The 18,755-nt window shown below is 40.4% G+C and overlaps 2 protein-coding genes across 3 annotated transcripts; one reads left to right on the top strand and one right to left on the bottom strand.

The window, feature by feature from the left end:
• Positions 1 to 240: 240 nt before the first annotated feature.
• arl8a (ADP-ribosylation factor-like 8A) lies at positions 241 to 5,658 on the top strand. Its single transcript, XM_060858459.1, has 7 exons — positions 241 to 785; positions 2,356 to 2,436; positions 2,736 to 2,809; positions 3,045 to 3,138; positions 3,529 to 3,596; positions 3,680 to 3,750; positions 4,095 to 5,658. The coding sequence occupies exons 1-7, from the start codon at positions 663 to 665 to the stop codon at positions 4,142 to 4,144; spliced, it is 561 nt and encodes a 186-aa protein (XP_060714442.1). The 5' UTR covers positions 241 to 662; the 3' UTR covers positions 4,145 to 5,658.
• An 8,773-nt stretch (positions 5,659 to 14,431) lies between these two features.
• Positions 14,432 to 18,251, bottom strand: gpr37l1a (G protein-coupled receptor 37 like 1a). Of its 2 annotated transcripts, XM_060858705.1 has the most exons (5): positions 17,992 to 18,251; positions 17,531 to 17,668; positions 17,392 to 17,423; positions 16,279 to 16,830; positions 14,432 to 15,595 (listed from the first exon to the last, which is right to left on the bottom strand). In XM_060858705.1, exons 3-5 carry the CDS (start codon positions 17,392 to 17,394, stop codon positions 14,753 to 14,755), a joined length of 1,398 nt encoding a protein of 465 aa, XP_060714688.1. In that variant the 5' UTR covers positions 17,395 to 17,423; positions 17,531 to 17,668; positions 17,992 to 18,251; the 3' UTR covers positions 14,432 to 14,752. The 2 variants fall into 2 exon arrangements, with proteins under 2 accessions (XP_060714688.1, XP_060714686.1); XM_060858703.1 differs by lacking the exons at positions 17,531 to 17,668; positions 17,992 to 18,251 and having other exon boundaries at positions 17,392 to 17,520.
• Between the last annotated feature and the right edge of the window lie 504 nt (positions 18,252 to 18,755).

Genomic DNA, 18,755 nt, shown 5'->3' with positions numbered 1-18,755 from the left:
ACACACACACACACACATATACACACACATATTTACACACACACACATTCACATATATATATATATATAGAGAGAGAGAGAGAGAGAGAGAGAGAGAGAGAGAGAGAGTTTCACATCTTATTCGCTATTAACACAAAACTAATCATTAGTCATTAGTCACTAATCATAAGTAAAGTTGACAAAATGGAGAATGTGCGAGAATTATAATAATTCTGGGTTTAGAATACGGGTGGGAAAAGGAGACACTTCGTCTGTTGTGCGAAAGGGGGCGCAGTTTTCTGGTGGTGTAGATGTGCTGCTCTTCTTCTGTCCTTCTCCTCTCCATATAACCCGCATTGTTTAGGATCAGCTGTGTGTCCGAAACCCCACCCAAGCAAGGGCAAAGATACCGAGAGAGAGAAAGCGGTTGATTCGGAACCCACCCGCTGTGGACCGAACCCGAGCTGTCTGTCAATCTTCTTCTTCTTCTTCTTCTTCTTCTTGTTTTTCCCTCCGTTACATCCGGAAGGTTTCATCCCTCCATCTTCCCTTCACCTTTCCTCTTTCCTCCATCCTCCGGGCCGGAGTCAGCTGATCGATACACACACACATACACACACACACACACACACACACCGCCTTCATCATCATCTTCTTCATCTAGGTCCAGGTCCAGATCCAGGATGATCGCGTTATTTAACAAACTCCTGGACTGGTTTAAAGCTCTGTTCTGGAAGGAGGAGATGGAGCTGACGCTGGTGGGCCTGCAGTACTCCGGGAAGACCACATTCGTCAACGTGATCGCGGTAATGTGTGTGTGTGTGTGTGTGTGTGTGTGTGTCTGTCTGTCTGTCTGTCTGTCTGTATGTGTGTGTGTCTGTATGTGTCTGTCTCTGTGTGTGTATCTGTGTGTGTATCTGTGTGTGTGTCTGTGTGTGTCTGTCTCAGTGTGTGTGTATCTGTGTGTGTGTCTGTGTGTGTATGTGTGTCTGTGTGTGTGTCTGTGTGTGTATGTGTGTCTGTGTGTGTGTCTGTCTCTGTGTGTGTATGTGTGTCTGTGTGTGTGTCTGTCTCTGTGTGTATATGTGTCTGTGTGTGAATGTGTGTGTATGTGTGTCTGTGTATGTGTCTGTCTCTGTGTGTGTATTTGTGTATGTGTGTCTGTGTGTGTTATCATTAGGAGTCTGATCATCATCATCGTCATCGTCATTATCAACATCAGAGTGACTTTAACTCTACTGAACCTGCTATGATGATGGTGATGATGATGATGAGTGAGTATGTGTCTGTATATAACTGTTTGTATATGTGTTTAACACTGTGTGTGTGTGTGTGTGTGTGTGTGTGTCTGTCTGTCTGTCTGTCTGTCTGTCTGTATGTGTGTGTGTCTGTATGTGTCTGTCTCTGTGTGTGTATCTGTGTGTGTGTGTGTGTGTGTCTGCTCTAAAATAATTATGTATTTTATTAACTGAGTATGTTTTATTATTTGAGTTGAGTTCTTGCTATTTTATTCAAATTTCCTTATTAATATTTTAATAACTTTTAATAACTGGAGGTGAGTCGACATCATGCACCTCATCATGTGACCACACACCAGTCCTCAGCACTGCTCCCTCAGGTCCTCATCTAAGACCCTTGATTGAGACACTGAGAGAAATCTGTTGTTGTAACGTGAGCCGTGTAGCTGAGCGGCGGTCAGAGCGGTGTAACTGCTGGACTGGGAGTTCAGGGGTGAATCCCAGAAACACCAACCCTCCATTGCTCAGATGTATAAATGAGATGAAATGTTCTTTGTTCAAACAAATACCGTGAATGTCAGTGTAAAGAAATCCAGCTGATGTGGAACATCCGGAAGTGTGGGGTTCATCACACAGTGTGGGGTTCATCACACAGTGTGGGGTTCATCACACAGTGTGGGGTTCATCACACAGTGTGGGGTTCATCACACAGTGTGGGGTTCACTCCAAACCAGCATCACACCCAGTTAGGGGGTGTGGCCTAGAGCTAGAGCACGCTGGTTGTTCATGCAGATGAGAACAAGTTTTATAGTTTATCAAAAACAATTAATTAAGCAAAAATTTGCATATGGGAGGGGCTTAATTACATAGGGTTAACATAGACACGCCTCTTGACAGATCTGTGTGTTGGCCATCTTTAATTTTGTTCACTGTAATATAAGGCACCATAAGAATTTTATAGACACACACATAAACATATAGACACACACACACACACACACACACACACACTGAGCCTTGGACTACATTTTACTCCCTACTGGGTTTCAAATCTTCCAACATTTGAACTAAAGTGTGAAACTGTGTTGTGTTATGTTAGCTAACAGTTCTCTGTGTGTGTGTGTGTGTGTGTGTGTAGTCAGGACAATTCAGCGAGGACATGATCCCCACTGTTGGTTTCAACATGCGTAAGATCACTAAAGGAAACGTCACCATTAAGGTGAGAGTCTGAGTTCTCTGATATTCTTTCACTGATTAAAGTTTTTAATTTGTGTTTAATCCTAAAAGCCACAGTTCTGATGTACAGATGAAACAGATGTGTGAGAAAAACTTCCCAAAGCTCTTCTAATGGACTCTAAACTTTAATTTTCACACACACACTATATCTGTTGACATTACATGTTTATGGAGATCCTTACAGCATCACGGACACACAACTTCACATGCTGCTCTCGCACTGACCACACCTCTTATACCACTACTGTGTGTGTGTGTGTGTGTGTGTGTGTGTGTGTGTAGCTGTGGGATATTGGAGGGCAGCCGAGGTTCCGCAGTATGTGGGAGAGATACTGCAGGGGGGTCAGTGCCATCGTGTGAGTAGATGCCACACACACATTACCATAACACACATTACTGTAAGACATTATTTGGCGACTTTATCACAACACACACACACACACACACCCCATACAGTATATTTGATCTTTTTTTGCAAACTCCTGTGTGTGTGTGTGTGTGTGTGTGTGTGTGTGTGTGTGTGTGTGTGTGTGTGTGTGTGTGTGTGTGTGTGTGTGTGTGTGTGTGTGTGTGTGTGTGTGTGTGATTCAGGTACATGGTGGATGCTGCAGATCCGGAGAAAATTGAGGCATCTAAAAACGAGCTGCACAACCTGTTAGACAAGCCGCAGCTGCAGGGTATTCCTGTGAGTCTATTAATATATCTTTATTATAGAGTAATAATCACACAGAACAAAACAACACACACACACACACACACACACACACACACACACACACACACTCCCCATGCCCTGCCCACACCACCACTTACATGCTTATTACTCAGCACAGCAGGTTCTTATGTTCCACACCTCAGTTCACTGTGGTCCATCTAATTAACAGTCCTGAGTGTTACAACACTGTCACACACTACTGACCAACAACTACACAATCTATTACACAGTGAAGGAGAACACACAGGTGTGACAACAGGCACAATGACTTCATTCAGTTAGCCTTCAACACTTCATCTGAGTTCTTGATAGTTTATTAGTGTGTGTGTGTGTGTGTGTGTGTGTGTGTGCGCACTGCAGGTTCTTGTGTTGGGCAATAAGAGGGATCTGCATGGGGCGTTGGATGAGAAGGAGCTGATCGAGAGGATGTGAGTGTGATTCATTAACTGACTGATAATGAGCTAAATCATAATGAGAATCATCACTAATTGAGACTCCGCCCCTTCGTTAGGAACCTGTCTGCCATTCAGGACCGGGAGATCTGCTGCTACTCCATTTCATGTAAGGAGAAGGACAACATCGGTAAGACACACATACACGCACACACACACACACACACACACACACTATATTTAATGAGGGGCATGTGGTAGCCTAGTGTTTAAGGTGTTGGGCTACCAATGGAATAGTTGTGAGTTTGATCCCAGTCCACCAAGCTGCCGCTGTTGGGCCCCTGAGCAAGGCCCTTAACCCTCAATTGCTCAGTTGTATAAAAAATGAGATAATGTACATCGCTCTGGATAAGTAGTCTGCTAAATGCTGTAAATTGAATCTACTTCCATTTAATGTTTAATCACTTTATATTTAATGTGTGTGTGTGTGTGTGTGTGTGTGTGTGTGTGTGTGTGTGTGTGTGTGTGTGTTAGATATCACACTACAGTGGCTGATTCAGCACTCCAGAACCAGACGGAGCTGAGAGGTGGAGCTTCTGAATAAGAAACAGTATCATGTGACCACCCGTATGCCAAGTCCCACCCCCTTTGGGTTATGCCCCTCCCCTAACTCTCTAAAACAACTTTCATTCCTGTTTAAAATTGTTATAAATATGATTTGCACTGTTTACAGTTTTATGTTTGTTTGTTTTTAAACTTTTATGCATTTTTTATAATAACAAAATTCAGACCAGATGGATTTCAGTCACAAGATGAAGTGTGTGTGTGTGTCTGTGTGTGTGTCTGTGTGTGTGTCTGTGTGTGTGTCTGTGTGTGTGTCTGTGTGTGTGTCTGTGTGTGTGTCTGTGTGTGTGTCTGTGTGTGTGTGTGTCTCAGTCTTTTCATAGGTCAGTAAATGGTTAAAGGATAATTCATGCTCTCTACATTAAGGACACTTCAGTATGTTATTAAGTGTCGAACATTTTATTCCATGAACTCTGATAAAACTCTGCAAGGTTTTAAACCTGATAATGAAACTCACAGAAACACCTCCATAACTACTGAGTCTGAGACCAGAGAGAAGTGTCTCATGTTTGCCTTTGTTGTGTGTGTGTGTGTGCGTGTGTGTGTGTGTGTGTGTGTGTGTGTGTGTGTGTGTTAAGGAAGCATCACAAAAATATCCACAGTGCTTCTAGCCGCCAGATTAGCATTGTGTGTATAAATTGCAGCATGCTTAAAGTTTTTAAATGGTTGTGTATTGGCCACGATGTGCTTTTGTTTTGTTTTGTGTCAGCTTTTTTCTCGCGGGTGTATTGTGTGTTTTGGTGGCTCTGTGTGTGTGTGTGTGTGTGTGTGTTTTATTTTCTGAACACCTATTACACCTTCACACACACCACACAGTTTTGTGGTCAGTATGGATATGAACGTTATAGTGACATCTCTGAGTCTGAGTTTTTTAACCTCATGTGTGATCATTTGAGTTTTAATCTAGAAATGAAATTGATTAAAAGCAGCCGGTTTCTATGGTCAGCTAGCTAACTTTGTTCTTCACTTAAGGTGGAATAATTAGGTTCTGAGGACTTGAAGATCCAGTCCACCTTAAATCATTTGGCTTTCTGACCTGTGAGTCCAGACTTGTAGTAGTTTATTTTCTGAAAAGGAAATAAAGAAACTGTTCCTCTATCAGATATTAAAGTGCCCCTGATTTGCACTGATTTTACGTCAGGTTTAAACTCCAGTCCACCTTAAATCAGTCATTTGGCGCTCTTGGTCTCAGAATGTCAGATATGTAATAAACATTTATCCTGTTTTATTATTATTTATTTTTTTCCTGTTGTGATCATCATCAGTGTTAAATCTGCAGTTCCACATGTGTACAGCTCAGACTTTTTCAGACACATGGTTGAGTTTAAAACCTCTCCTGATTTTTAACTTGATGTTGTAAATAACAACAAAACCCAAAACCCTGCTTCTGACTGGACTTTGAGAGGAAAGAAAAATATGTTGTGATTTCTGTGATTAAAACTGACAAATAAAAAACACTCCATGATTTAGAGAAGTGTGTGTTGTGTCTCTTCTGATCCCTCCACTTTTCTAATGCAAACATTTTATTAACAAATTTTATTTTGTAACTAGTCTTAAGTTTTTATGCCGTTTTCTTGGTCAATATGGGTGGAGATTAATTTAAGCTTATAAAACTCATCATAGATATCTATACTAGATGTCTCCTTGGGGTCCTAAAAATGCGTCAAAACCGCCGCCATCTTTGTACAGGGCTCTTGTACTTTAAATGCATGGACGATGCCAGACTTGGTTTGGTTGTTCAAAGGAACGAAATCTAAAAAAGAGATAGTAAGTGATTACATTTCACAAGTGAGAATGTGTTTTATGTTATTAAATGTTAGGAAATTATATTTCTTGTTCCGTTTGGTTTGTTTTAGTCCTTGGTTAACGACCGCAGCTAATCCATGTTAGTTACTCATTAGTTTGTGACAGTTAGGAAAACAGACAATGTTTGTAGATTCTGAAGCTCTTAATAAGGACATTAAAAATTGACCCATGCTTTTTTGCTTAAAGGTGAAAAGACCCAACTTTATGTTCTGTAAGATTCCCTTATCTGTCAAACATATTTTATTAGATTGTCCTGAACTTAACACAAGCAGAATGATCTTTTATACAGTTACGTCACTTAAAGACAGATTTAATGACATTATGTCTGAAAAGGGTTTGGATTTTTTTATCTTATGTTAATTAAAAAAGTATAATATGACTTATTTGGTCTTCGTGATCACGTTGTTGAGACTCAAGATGTCATAGACAACCATCACTTTAGCTTAATGTCACTGGTAGTCTGTAACTTTCATGTCATAAAGGGTCATACTCTGCAACTGCAGAGTAAAAGTGTCAGGAAGAAACTGTGTAAGGTCGTGTTGTTGTTGCAGGGAAACTAAACACTTAGTTTTAAATGGTTAACTCATCTGACAGTCGTGGTAGGATGTCACCAGTTAGGTTGGCAGTGTAACACACAAGTTCAGCCTCAATGTCAAACTTTTTTTGGTTTATGTGACTTTACTTATTTAATGTTGCAAAAATATTGCAGGAAAAGAATAAATAAAAGATTGAACAGTTTTTGGCACCTCAACTATCTAACTTTCACATTATGTTCCTCTCAAATTTGTGATTTGCTTCCACCTGCAAATTACTTTGTGTATCATATTTAATAAACCAACACAATTTAAATGTATAAATGAACATGTATAGTCACACCATTGTAGCAGTGTTACATGCAGTAGGCTATAAGGTAAGTAGTGATTGTTCATATGAAGTTTACTCAAGTGGAAGAATGTAAGTAATAAACTTACACCTACTAGCACTATGTATTATATTGTGAAAAAGTAGATTATCATAATATCAAAACCTTCAATTTTCTCTGGACTTAATAATAAATACATGTCTGACTGTTGGAACGAACCAAAAAAAAAACTATAAAATCGCATTCATGACGATTTATAGTGATTTTATTTCTTTGCCTACATTGACGCTGATGCATTAAGAGGAGGGGGTCCCCTGTACCAAGATGGCGGCTCAGTTGACGCATTCGCTCCAATGTACTGCCGTAACCAAGGCGACATCTAGTGTATATATCTATGAAAGTCATCAGCCAATCATAAACCTGATCATGTGACATCACAGCCATTTATCTATAAACCACAATAAACCTGATGTGAGCTTACTGCTGTGTGTAGAGCAGCTACAACAAGAGCAGCGACAACAAGAGCAGCGACAACAAGAGCAGCGACAACAAGAGCAGCGACAACAAGAGCAGCGACAACAAGAGCAGCGACAACAAGAGCAGCGACAACAAGAGCAGCGACAACAATATCCCCTGATATGATGCAGGGGGAGTTTCCATATTTGCATGTTCATGTATATTCACAGGTGAGTAAAAGTTTTCTTTTTACTTTTTGTTTTTGCCAGATTTCTATTTCACCACCAGAGGCCAGCAAAGTACTGAAATGTATTGTAATTGAAACTGTCTCTCTCTCTGTCTCTCTCTGTCTCTCTCTCTCTCTCTCTCTCACACACACACAATCACACATACACGCACACACACACTCACACACACATAAAAGGTTCTGTGTGAATTAAACCCAGTGTGTGTGTGTGTGTGTGTGTGTGTGTGTGAGAGTCTACACTGTTTTACTACTACACCTAAGAGCTAACTAAAGAAAAATATATTTTGAACTGACTTAGTGTGATAGAGGCACAGTGCAGACGGTACTATGTAGAACCAGCAGTACATGGAGGAGTGAATGTTCTCAAGTCTCTAACACACACATACAAACACACACATACATGCAAACACACACACACATACACAACCCCCCCACACATGCAAACACACACACATACAAACACTTACACACACACACACAACTCCCCCCACACACATACAAATACACACACATACAAGCACTCACACACTCTCACACACACAAACACACACACTCACATACACACTCACACACACACACACACACACACACACACACACAGATACCAGACCAGTGATCCTTACAAAGAGTCAGAATCTAACTTCAGCCCAGCTCAGAACAATTTTCCCATGATCTTTGACCCTATTGAGCAGTGACACTGTGTATGTGTGTGTGTCTGTGTGTTTTTATGTATGTGAGTGTATGATTGTGTGTGTATGAATGAGAGTGAGTGTGTGTGTGTGTGTATGAGTGTATGTGTGTGTGTGTGTGTATGTTTTGATCTGTGGTTTCTCGTTCCGGATCTGATCATGTAGGGATCTGGACACTGAATTGACATTGATTCATACCAAAACAATCCACACCACAATTATGGAAATATGAAAAGCACACAGTGAGCATTTCCCTCATGTTTCTAGAGGAGACAACTGTCAGTTCACACAAAGGGAGGCTAACACACACACACACACACACACACACACACACACACACACACACACACACACACACACACACACCCTTTAGCTGCATCACTTATTTGTTTTGACTTCTGATTTTAATTCTACAATAATAAATTCATGCATTATCCTTTCATTTGTGGTGTGTGTGTGTGTGAGAGAGAGAGAGAGTTGGTGTACAGGGCTGTAGATTCCAGTCTGAGTGAGAATCTGCTTTTGTGTAGGTGTTTTTATGCAGCACAGTGTAACAGAAATGTCTCCAGACAAAAATCTCCAGAACCTCAGTGTAGAAACCTTTAGGAGGTTTTAGGAACTTTAACATCCAGAACCCCAAATTACAAACAGAAACCGCTCCTAGAAAATGTGGTGCTCAACATACTGAACAACATAATGGTGTTTTAGAAACATAACTACATTCAGATCAAACTCCTGAGGCAGAGAATCCTAGGAGAATGTTCTATAACATGTTAGAAACTTTCACAAAAATCCACAAAGCATAAAAGATGACACTTTGTTCCATAAACACATATTTTATAAATAATCATAAAGAACTCTTGCTCTCAGTAAAGCACTAAAGGCCGTGTCCGGAGGCCGCGACGATGTGTAATGGTTACTTAGCAACCACGCTGTGAAAGACGAAGGGTGGTGCGTGTGTGTCGGTTGCTGAGTAACACAGAGGAGCTTTGAGGGGGCTTATGGAACAATACGGTTCTTACAAATTTACTCTTTCTCTCTGTGTGTGTGTGTGTGTGTGTGTGTGTGTGTGTGTGTGTGTGTGTGTGATGAGTGGGAGTTTTGGGTCTGTGAGAAAGTTAATGTTCTGAATGATATTTCTGTACTCTGTGAAGCTCAAACAGAGTTTATGAATATTTTCTCTGTGTCCAGCCTAAAAACCAGAAGAACATTAGTTTTTTATTCAGTTAAAAAAATACAATACAAACTTCAAGATTTACAACACACACACACACACACACACACACACACACACACACACACACATGCACATGTACAGATTTGTCAGTGTCAGTGTTTATCAGTGTCAGTGTTTATCAGTGTTTATCAGTATTAGTGTTTATCAGTATCAGTGTTTATCAGTGTCAGTGTTTATCGGTGTTTATCAGTATCAGTGTTTATCAGTGTCAGTGTTTATCGGTGTTTATCAGTGTCAGTGTTTATCAGTGTTTATCAGTATCAGTGTTTATCAGTGTCAGTGTTTATCAGTATCAGTGTTTATCAGTGTCAGTGTTTATCAGTGTTTATCAGTATCAGTGTTTATCAGTGTCAGTGTTTATCAGTATCAGTGTTTATCAGTGTCAGTGTTTATCAGTGTTTATCAGTGTCAGTGTTTATCGGTGTTTATCAGTGCCAGTGTTTATTGGTGCCAGTGTTTATCAGTGTTTATCAGTGTTTATCAGTGCCAGTGTTTATCGGTGTTTATCAGTGCCAGTGTTTATCAGTGCAAGTGTTTATCAGTGTTTATCAGTGCCAGTGTTTACCGGTGTTTATCAGTGCCAGTGTTTATCAGTGCGTTTATCAGTGCCAGTGTTTATCAGTGTTTATCAGTGCCAGTGTTTACCAGTGTTTATCAGTGCCAGTGTTTACCAGTGTTTATCAGTGCCAGTGTTTATAGGTGTTTATCAGTGCCAGTGTTTATCAGTGCGTTTATCAGTGTTTATCAGTGCCAGTGTTTATCAGTGTTTATCAGTGCCAGTGTTTACCAGTGTTTATCAGTGTCAGTGTTTACCAGTGTTTATCAGTGTTTATCAGTGTCAGTGTTTATCAGTGTCAGTGTTTATCAGAGTTTATCAGTGTCAGTGTTTATCAGAGTTTATCAGTGTCAGTGTTTATCAGTGTTTATCAGTGTTTATCAGTGTTTATCAGTGTTTATCAGTGTCAGTGTTTATCAGTGTCAGTGTTTATCAGAGTTTATCAGTGTCAGTGTTTATCAGAGTTTATCAGTGTCAGTGTTTACCAGTGTTTATCAGTGTCAGTGTTTATCAGTGTTTATCAGTGTTTATCAGTGTCAGTGTTTATCAGTGTTTATCAGTGTTTATCAGTGTCAGTGTTTATCAGTGTCAGTGTTTATCAGTGTTTATCAGTGTCAGTGTTTATCAGTGTCAGTGTTTATCAGTGTTTATCAGTGTCAGTGTTTATCAGTGTTTATCAGTGTCAGTGTTTATCAGTGTTTATCAGTGTCAGTGTTTATCAGTGTTTATCAGTGTCAGTGTTTATCAGTGTTTATCAGTGTCAGTGTTTATCAGTGTTTATCAGTGCCAGTGTTTATCAGTGTCAGTGTTTATCAGTGTTTATCAGTGTCAGTGTTTATCAGTGTTTATCAGTGTTTATCAGTGTTTATCAGTGTCAGTGTTTGTCAGTGTTTATCAGTGTCAGTGTTTATCAGTGTTTATCAGTGTCAGTGTTTATCAGTGTCAGTGTTTAATAGTGTCAATGTTTATCAGTGTCAGAGTTCATCAGTGTTTGTCAGTGTTTATCAGTGTTTATCAGTGTCAGTGTTTGTCAGTGTTTATCAGTGTCAGTGTTTATCAGTGTCAGTGTTTATCAGTGCCAGTGTTTATCAGTGTCAGTGTTTATCAGTGTTTATCAGTGTCAGTGTTTATCGGTGTTTATCAGTGCCAGTGTTTATTGGTGCCAGTGTTTATCAGTGTTTATCAGTGTTTATCAGTGCCAGTGTTTATCGGTGTTTATCAGTGCCAGTGTTTATCAGTGCAAGTGTTTATCAGTGTTTATCAGTGCCAGTGTTTACCGGTGTTTATCAGTGCCAGTGTTTATCAGTGCGTTTATCAGTGCCAGTGTTTATCAGTGTTTATCAGTGCCAGTGTTTATCAGTGCCAGTGTTTATCGGTGTTTATCAGTGCCAGTGTTTATCAGTGCGTTTATCAGTGTTTATCAGTGCCAGTGTTTATCAGTGTTTATCAGTGCCAGTGTTTATCAGTGTTTATCAGTGTCAGTGTTTATCAGTGTCAGTGTTTATCAGAGTTTATCAGTGTCAGTGTTTATCAGAGTTTATCAGTGTCAGTGTTTATCAGTGTTTATCAGTGTTTATCAGTGTTTATCAGTGTCAGTGTTTATCAGTGTCAGTGTTTATCAGAGTTTATCAGTGTCAGTGTTTATCAGAGTTTATCAGTGTCAGTGTTTACCAGTGTTTATCAGTGTTTATCAGTGTTTATCAGTGTCAGTGTTTATCAGTGTTTATCAGTGTCAGTGTTTATCAGTGTCAGTGTTTATCAGTGTTTATCAGTGTCAGTGTTTATCAGTGTTTATCAGTGTCAGTGTTTATCAGTGTTTATCAGTGTTTATCAGTGTTTATCAGTGTCAGTGTTTATCAGTGTTTATCAGTGTCAGTGTTTATCAGTGTCAGTGTTTATCAGTGTTTATCAGTGTCAGTGTTTATCAGTGTTTATCAGTGTCAGTGTTTATCAGTGTTTATCAGTGTCAGTGTTTATCAGTGTTTATCAGTGTCAGTGTTTATCAGTGTTTATCAGTGCCAGTGTTTATCAGTGTCAGTGTTTATCAGTGTTTATCAGTGTCAGTGTTTATCAGTGTTTATCAGTGTTTATCAGTGTCAGTGTTTGTCAGTGTTTATCAGTGTCAGTGTTTATCAGTGTTTATCAGTGTCAGTGTTTAATAGTGTCAATGTTTATCAGTGTCAGAGTTCATCAGTGTTTGTCAGTGTTTATCAGTGTTTATCAGTGTCAGTGTTTATCAGTGTCAGTGTTTATCAGTGTCAGTGTTTATCAGTGCCAGTGTTTATCAGTGTCAGTGTTTATCAGTGTTTATCAGTGTCAGTGTTTATCAGTGTTTATCAGTGTCAGTGTTTATCAGTGTTTATCAGTGTTTATCAGTGTCAGTGTTTGTCAGTGTTTATCAGTGTCAGTGTTTATCAGTGTCAGTGTTTATCAGTGTTTATCAGTGTCAGTGTTTATCAGTGTCAGTGTTTAATAGTGTCAATGTTTATCAGTGTCAGAGTTCATCAGTGTTTATCAGTGTTTATAACACAGTTAAAACACAGTGTTTATCAGTGTTTATCAGTGTCAGTGTTTATCAGTGTCAGTGTTTATCAGTCAGTGTTTAATAGTGTCAGTGTTTATCAGTGTTTATCAGTGTCAGTGTTTATCAGTGTCAGTGTTTAATAGTGTCAATGTTTATCAGTGTTTATCAGTGTCAGTGTTTATCAGTGTTTATCAGTGTCAGTGTTTATCAGTGTTTATCAGTGTCAGTGTTTATCAGTGTTTATCAGTGCCAGTGTTTATCAGTGTCAGTGTTTATCAGTGTTTATCAGTGTCAGTGTTTATCAGTGTTTATCAGTGTCAGTGTTTATCAGTGTTTATCAGTGTCAGTGTTTATCAGTGTTTATCAGTGTTTATCAGTGTCAGTGTTTGTCAGTGTCAGTGTTTATCAGTGTCAGTGTTTATCAGTGTTTATCAGTGTCAGTGTTTATCAGTGTCAGTGTTTAATAGTGTCAATGTTTATCAGTGTCAGAGTTCATCAGTGTTTGTCAGTGTTTATCAGTGTCAGTGTTTGTCAGTGTTTATCAGTGTCAGTGTTTATCAGTGCCAGTGTTTATCAGTGTCAGTGTTTATCAGTGTTTATCAGTGTCAGTGTTTATCAGTGTTTATCAGTGTCAGTGTTTATCAGTGTTTATCAGTGTCAGTGTTTATCAGTGTCAGTGTTTATCAGTGTTTATCAGTGTCAGTGTTTATCAGTGTCAGTGTTTAATAGTGTCAATGTTTATCAGTGTCAGAGTTCATCATTGTTTATCAGTGTTTATAACACAGTTAAAACACAGTGTTTATCAGTGTCAGTGTTTATCAGTGTCAGTGTTTATCAGTCAGTGTTTAATAGTGTCAGTGTTTATCAGTGTTTATCAGTGTCAGTGTTTATCAGTGTCAGTGTTTATCAGTGTTTATCAGTGTCAGTGTTTAATAGTGTCAGTGTTTATCAGTGTTTATCAATGTTTATCAGTGTCAGTGTTTAATAGTGTCAGTGTTTATCAGTGTCAGTGTTTATCAGTGTTCATCAGTGTCAGTGTTTAATAGTGTCAGTGTTTATCAGTGTCAGTGTTTAATAGTGTCAGTGTTTATCAGTGTTTATCAGTGTCAGTGTTTAATAGTGTCAATGTTTATCACTGTCAGAGTTCATCAGTGTTTATCAGTGTCAGTGTTTAACAGTGTCAGTGTTTAACAGTGTCAGTGTTTATCAGTGTCAGAGTTCATCAGTGTTTATCAGTGTCAGTGTTTATCAGTGCCAGTGTTTATCACTGTCAGTGTTTATCAGTGTTTATCAGTGCCAGTGTTTAACAGTGTCAGTGTTTAACAGTGTCAGTGTTTATCAGTGTCAGAGTTCATCGGTGTTTATCAGTGTCAGTGTTTATCAGTGTTTATCAGTATCAGTGTTTATCAGTGTCATTGTTTATCAGTGTCAGTGATTACCAGTGTTTATCAGTGTTTATCAGTGTCATTGTTTATCAGTGTCAGTGTTTATCAGTGTTTATCAGTGTCATTGTTTATCAGTGTCAGTGATTACCAGTGTTTATCAGTGTTTATCAGTGTCAGTGTTTATCAGTGTCAGTGTTTATCAGTGTTTATCAGTATTCATCAGTGTGTTCTCACTCAAGCTCAAAGCTTCGTGTTCTATTTAACTTTAACTACTTTACTCACATTACACACTCTTTGAACAAGTCTAACTCTTTGAGCCCTTTTGTGATCATCAGTTGTCCTTCACCAGGCTTCCACAACAGGACAGAACACTTTCAAAAGGCAAAGTACCCTTAAAGATTATGGAAACCCTCAGAGCAATTTTTCAAATGTTACTTGGCAGCATCTTGATTTCAGAAGAAAATAATGATCAATCATTTGGATTTGAACAAAATGTCCAGCATGTTTTTATTCCTCAAAACTAAAATCACAAAATAAGTTTGTATTTAGTTGCATACAGCTAAAGGAACAAAGAAAGATAATAGCACATAAGAATAAGTATTTAACAGCTCATTAGTGTTACGGTCATTAGAATAAAAAACTGTAGCTGTGGCTCCATTCGGCAGTGTGTCCCTGTTTACACGGTCCAGTTCACTACTCCACTGATTAAGTGGGTGGAGTCAGTAGAAGTCGGGATATATGAGTGTGAATGAAGTCCATCTGATCTGTTGTATTTGTTCTGGTGCTGAGATCAGGACGGAGATGTCTCAGCATGGAGTTTCTATAGCCATCTCCGCTAAATTCTCTTTCACTTTCTTCTCAAAGTCGACCTGCGACTTTTTCTCTTTCTCCAAAACTGGTGACAATGATGACGACGACACAGATGATGATGCCAGTGATGGTGATGAAGGTTTGTTGGGCAGACATTCTTCACAGCAGCAACAGCAGCAGTCCACAAAGCTCTGCCCCAACGATCGGCACAAGCTGAGGATCAAAACGGGCGTGGCCGAGGCCCTGACGAACATCAGGAACTGACCAATCAGAGCCAGCAGTGCCAGAATTCCGCCGTTCACCTGCACCCCGGCATAGGTAAGGCTGATGTTCCAGGCATGTTCAGGGAGGCAGAACACTCCATAAAAGATCGCTAGCATGGTGACAAGCTTCTTGGACAAGGTGGAAGACGAGGATGCAGGACAGGACGGGGAGGTGACATTACCGTCAGAAATCTGGCTCGTCAGAAGATGGCACGAGAACGAGAAGAGCAAAGGCAGACAGAAAAAACAACCGAAGATCCACCACATTCGCGACTCGTGGTATGTCACGACGAGGGAATAGACAGATTCTGAGAAATGTGGAGATGAAGGTGGCAGACGAACACACGAGTCAACAGGGAGGTGCGAGACACGAGACAGCTCTGTCTCCAAATGCCAGATCATGAGCTCGGGGACGGCGAGGAGCAGAGAGCCCACCCAGATCACTGATAGCTTTGACACGATGGAGCTGAAAGACTCGGGGGTCTTGGAGGAAGAGGGGGAGGAGCTTGTTAATGTCTGGAAGCGATCAACACTCAGAGCACAGAGACTGAAGGTGCTTACTCCCATAGATGTCACCTGAGACACACACATACATACACATACATACACATACACACACACACACACAGGTTAATCTGTACAGTAAATTGAAAAACCTAAACGAGGCCTGCACACTATGTGTTTGACATAGCCTCGTCCCACTGTGTCTACATTTACAAACACTGAGATGACTCACTTCTCTATATTATAGTTATAAAACCTGTAAACAGTTTGTAAACCTTTTCTGTTTTGTTTCCTGTGATGTGGAGCAAATGAGCGAGTGATCGAGTGTAAAGTGTTTAAAAGCACATCACATTTTCACACTGTGCTGAACAAAACCTCCAAAATAAACACACACTTCTGCTTCAGACCCACTGACCTACCGCTCCATTGAACACACTCCTGACCTCAGTGATACACACACACACTCTTTCTCTCAGACTAATTAAGCAGGAAGTGGATTTGCATGTGAATTGAAATGAGGGGTTCGTTTGAGTTTCTCAGACTTAACTGGGTTTAGTCTGAATTCTCACTGAACAGCTGCTTCACACTGAAGCTTCGAGCTTATGGTTCTGTCTCAATACAACACATGAGGATTCATTACAATCCATGCACTTCAGTAAAACTCATTAACATTTTAACTGACTTCCTGACTGACTTATCCATTCATTAATCTGACTCATTGACTGTACCGATGTTAATAGAAGGATAAACCGGACCTCTATATACGGTACAAGGCGGCAGGACAAGTCTCCCATTAGTCTTCTCTTGGTGAGCTCGTGGAAGATGACGACCGGAAGGCAGAAGAAGATCACACCAAGGTCCCAGAGTGCCAGACTGGCCAGGACACAGTTGTGAGCGTTCTGCAGATAGTGGTTGTGCCACACAGCGCAGGTGACGGCCAGGTTGGCGACCACACCCACTGCAAACACCACCAGCGCTAACAGCATCACAGCGTACGCTCCGTACGACTCACCGGTCACCGGGTACAGCGGGTTGTGCACCAACAGAGAGCCATTAAATACCCTCGGCGTGGTGAAATAACTGTCTGGGTCAAAGGGCCGAGGGTGACGGTGCTCATGATGCTCCGTTCTCGGCTTCGATCTCCCGTCTTTAGAGCCACGGGCCAATCTCCTTCGCTGACTGTCCTGGGGTGTGACCACTGACTCTTGAGGTACACTGTTACTATGTGTTAGCACTGAGCTGGCACTGAGCAGTCCTGTGGGGGAGACAGCGAGGAGGTCACGTGACGCCACCTCTGTGGACCTCCACTGTAAAACAGGACACCAACATTTAGTAAAAGAAACAGATCAACAAGTTGGTTAGGATCAGCAACACCAAGTGGCTCGCTAACTGCTATCACTGCTATTTGCTGTCACAAACAGACCATTTAAGAATCTCATATCAACTCATCAATAACGGAACCTGCAGCACTGTTTACTACACGAGGAAACCATCAAAGACACAATTATCACCAACAAGTGTGAAATAAAACATTTTATCAGGACTCTCAGTTTTCACTAAAATCCTCAAAATTTCCCCAAAACTATTGTTGTCTAAGTGTCTCCTCCACACTGCGGTCCTTAAACACTACCAGGAGAAGAAACATCTGGCTTACTGGAACAGGACTGGAAGAAAAAACTGAATAAAACAAATATAACAAGAAAAGTCTAAATAATAACAACAACAACAACAACAATAATAATAATAAGTCTGATGCTAAACTGTACGTTTGTTTTTGTTTGTTTTTTATAAATAAAACCTTGTGATTGTAAGTGAAGAAGTTTACAGTAATAATTAGTGTAAATACAGTAAAATGATCAGTTTATTACCATGTTGTTCACACGGCGTGTCTCCGTCCCTCCTGCACACAACACAGCCAGATAAAGCAAATGGAGCATTTTACTAAAAGACGAGTGACACTGATGGAGAGAAAAGCGACTGAAGAGAAAAACCCGAGAAACTTCGCACCGTTTCAGAGACAGACGCTTTTTCTCCTCCCACTCAGTCACAGCTCATAGACACACCCTGGTGGCCAACAAGCAGAATTACACACACTGCGTCGCTGGTTTCAACCGAACCGCGTGTTATTACTGCCATCCGGTGGCCCTCGGGGACAATTACACAAAGAGACCTGTCTGTTAGAAGAGAATAGAATATTTTTTGTCGCTTCCACTTTACAGAACAGTGAAATTCTTTCTTCGCATATCCTGACTTTGGAGTTTGGGGGTCAGAGCACAGGGTCACCTGTGATACAGCATTCTTGGAGCAGTGTGGGTTAGGGGCCTTGCTCAGGGGCCCAACAGTGGCAGCTTGGCAGTGCTGGACTGAAGAAAACATCTGCTGTCCAGCAAACTGCTGTGTTTTGTGTTTCCTGTAGTTTTAATCAGTTGTCTGTTGATGAAATTCTGCCCTCATGTGGATGAACTTACCCCAGATGTCCGAACAGCTGAGTCACTGACAAAACAACGAGTGAAGACCTTCATCTTCCTGAAACTTTCTGGCAATGGAAGGTTGATGGCATCATAAGTCTGTAACCCTGTGAACCAGAGTTAATTTCTTCATGTTAATGTAATCATCGATAGAGTCTAAAAGACTTTGAGATGTCGTTGTTGTGTATGACTGTTATCTTTCCTTGGAGAAGTTAAACTATTCGCTGTCCTACTGTAAGTCTCTGGAACCAACAACAGCAAGGCCCACGCTCAGGTTTCGTCAGGTTTCCCCAGATCCCATCAAACCTGCCACTGACCACATCCTCCTGTCCTCCGTCACCTTCCGAGCTTTCAGCCTGGACACAGAAAGTGAGCCACATTCACTCTTCCATGTCTCCAGACCCAAACCTGTCCAAGCCTGCTTGCTGGTTTGTAACTCAAAGTTAAACACAACTCAGTGTAATAATCCCTCACTATGTAATATTCTCAAGGCCTGGTGTCTCAGTCAAAGGCTAGAAGGAAGGAAAGACATAACTTTTCCTCTTCAGCCACTTGTGAATAATCCAGAGTTTCTGCCTTTAAATTATGGCCTGTTCTTGGTATGTGTAGGACGGGTGATTTTGTTGAGAAAGAATATTGAAGTTCATTTTTTGGGGGATTTTTGCAAATTAGGGATTTTCTATTCAAAAATATTACACTGACCTCTAAGTACTCATATTCACTTATGGAGGAAATCATTTAGTACTTTAATACAATAAAATAGA

Source organism: Tachysurus vachellii, chromosome 22, assembly GCF_030014155.1.
Source record: "Tachysurus vachellii isolate PV-2020 chromosome 22, HZAU_Pvac_v1, whole genome shotgun sequence".
Lineage (NCBI taxonomy): Eukaryota > Metazoa > Chordata > Actinopteri > Siluriformes > Bagridae > Tachysurus > Tachysurus vachellii.
Note: the sequence above shows the minus strand (reverse complement) of the source record. Positions and strands in the feature narration are given on the sequence as shown.